A 2,500-nucleotide genomic window follows, 5' to 3' on the forward strand; every position below is an offset into this window, starting at 1 on the left:
CACTCACGGTATACATTATATATATATATATATATATATATATATATATATATATATATATATATATATACATATATATATATATACATATATATACATACATACATACATACATACATACATACAAATATGTGTACAGAGAGAGAGGAGAAACTTACATTACACAGTATTTCATTTTTGTTCCAATAGGTTTAAGTGTTCCACCTTAGCTTAAACTCCTGGTATGCTTACGTTATCTGCCAACTGGAAGGTTTGAACTGAGCATGGCAGATTGGTCACAGATGTCAAGAACCTCTGTGTGCAAGTTTGTTGGTCTGACTGCCACAGGTATTGCGTCCTTAGCCTCAGAATACCTCAAGTTCCCAAATGCAAGAGATGTGACTGCAATTATCCAGAAGTTCCATACGATAGCAGGGATGCCTGAAGTTATTGGCTGTATAGATGGATCACATTTCCCCGTCAGAGGACCAGGAGGAAATGAGGCAGAACTGTACCGTTGCCGGAAAGGATACTTTTCCATTAATACGCAGGGTATATGTGATGCAGATTTGAAATTCATGAACACCATTGCTAGTTGGCCAGGCACTGTGCATAATAGCAGAATTATTAAAAACTCTCAGGTGTGCCATATCCTTAAGCAGGGAAATCATCCTGGATACTTGGAGACAGTGGGTACCCTTGTCGTAGTTACCTATTCATACCTGTCCAAGGACCTACAACTGACAAGGAGTGGCGCTACAACACAGCCCACACAAAGACCAGAAATGTGATTGAACGCGCCTTTGGAATTCTGAAAAGGCGCTTTGCTTGCCTCACCCAGCCTGTTTGTACAAAGCTGGAAACTACAAAGAAAATCATAATGGCCGGTGTAGTTCTACGCAACATAGCCATGCTCCATCATATAGGCCCACCAGAAATGGGAGAGACTGATGAGCCACTTGCGGATGCTCAAGAGATTCTTACAAATATTGCAAATGATGCCTTTTATATAAGGAACACTGTAATACAAAGATGGTTTTAGATTAACTCTATGTTTCAAATGTGTAATACACTTTCATATTTATTAATTTCCCTTTCATTGTTTACTTGTCTGTAATATGGTACATTAATTGCTAACTTCCAATAATATAAAAAATAGAGAAAAATATTTAATTATTCTGAAGTTTCCAGTGTCATGAAGTTTTTTTGTTTTTTTGTTTTTGGGGGGGGGGTTACAATAAAAATGTATGTTATAATTTTGTTTATTTGTTTGTTTGATTATTATTTTTTTTAAATATTATTGTCATAAAATAACTTAGTCCACTATTGCTTATTGATACTTTACCTTTATATTTACTAGCATCATGCTATTTTTAAATGGTTTAATAAAATAAAAAAATAATAATCAAAGCACATATGTCGTTTTACCTTGACTGCAGGTTTATTTCACTACATACTAGTTAAAGAAGGATATACATTTTTATAAAGGTTATAAATATGCTCTAAATAAAAATGGTTTATCATAAAAATAACACTTGATTATTACATTATTTATTGGTATATACCAGAAGAAAATGAAGATTATATTCCTGGAAGGGTATAAGTCAAAAGTGACTCTTCGTTATCATTACAATATACTCCTTTTCTTCAAAATTGGAGTTCATCAGGTTCTTGCTTCCTTCAGAAATGACACATCTCCATCGGCCACACGCTTGGAGTCATTTGCAATAGAGGCAAAGGCATGTTGTGCTTCTTGGGCAGCAGCTCTAACAGAACTACATGTTTCTCTAAGTTGGTGCTGAGTTTCTTCTGTGAGGCTCAGCTGTGCTTAATGGAGTTCCTCCTGACGGCTGTTGATGTTAGCATAGCACTTTTTCCTCTCTGTGCTAAGTTTTCTTTTTCTGCCCTCTCTCTGCTGCGAAGTGAAAGGAGAAACTACAGGAGGCAGTGGTCTTGGATCTGGTGTAGGCATGCGAGAAGGTACACCAGATGAAGGGTTAGAAGGACCTGGAGATGGAGATGGTGAAGGAGATGCTTTGAAGTTGTCTGTTAGTGCTGGAGGGTCATCAACATTTTCTTCATCAATCCATTCTGAAATGAAACAGTACCATGTTATTTTACTAATCAAATTAATAATCTAAATGCTCCTATTTTCACTAGGCTACTTCAAAATATTACTGGCACACGTCGAATATGCTGCAACATTATAAAAGTCTTATTGCTGAAGTATTTTCATTACTTTTTGTATTACACATAGGCAACATTTTCTTATGATATGCTGATGACATAAAAAAAATATGACATATCTTACCTGTATCCTTCTCTTGCAAAATCAGAATATCTGGCTGGTTGACAGCAGTCATACTGCTTAGCGTACACAAGTTCATTCTCCATTCAAAGAGAAGAAGCACAGCGAGTGGTCTGTATCTGGGAGGTTTTGGTGGAGGACCACCTCCCGTAGCAGACCGTTTGCGGATATAAATGCTGAGACAAAGTATTTGAAAAGACCCACAAATAAATA

At 36.3% G+C, this 2,500-nt stretch overlaps 2 protein-coding genes across 2 annotated transcripts in view; one reads left to right on the forward strand and one right to left on the reverse strand.

Moving 5' to 3' along the window:
* The first annotated feature begins 153 nt into the window (after window positions 1-153).
* On the forward strand, window positions 154-1,364 carry LOC113811085 (putative nuclease HARBI1). Its single transcript, XM_070121922.1, has one exon. The coding sequence runs from the start codon at window positions 264-266 to the stop codon at window positions 768-770; it is 507 nt and encodes a 168-aa protein (XP_069978023.1). The 5' UTR covers window positions 154-263; the 3' UTR covers window positions 771-1,364.
* Window positions 1,365-1,514: 150 nt separating this feature from the next.
* Window positions 1,515-2,500, reverse strand: part of LOC113811076 (uncharacterized) — a 2,604-nt gene continuing 1,618 nt past the window's right edge. The window contains exons 2-3 of the mRNA XM_070121920.1: window positions 2,291-2,463; window positions 1,515-2,070 (exon numbers count right to left, since the gene is read on the reverse strand). Of these exons, the coding sequence (XP_069978021.1) occupies window positions 1,808-2,070; window positions 2,291-2,463 (436 nt within the window). The 3' untranslated portion in view covers window positions 1,515-1,807. The remainder of the gene's footprint in view (window positions 2,071-2,290; window positions 2,464-2,500) is intronic.

The sequence above is a fragment of the Penaeus vannamei genome, chromosome 5 (genome assembly GCF_042767895.1).
Source record: "Penaeus vannamei isolate JL-2024 chromosome 5, ASM4276789v1, whole genome shotgun sequence".
NCBI classification, from domain to species: domain Eukaryota; kingdom Metazoa; phylum Arthropoda; class Malacostraca; order Decapoda; family Penaeidae; genus Penaeus; species Penaeus vannamei.

What these genes read in the sequence shown, in the direction of transcription:
- LOC113811085 (XM_070121922.1), top strand. Translation starts at nt 264, where the DNA reads ATGGCAGATTGGTCACAGATGTCAAGAACCTCTGTGTGCAAGTTTGTT.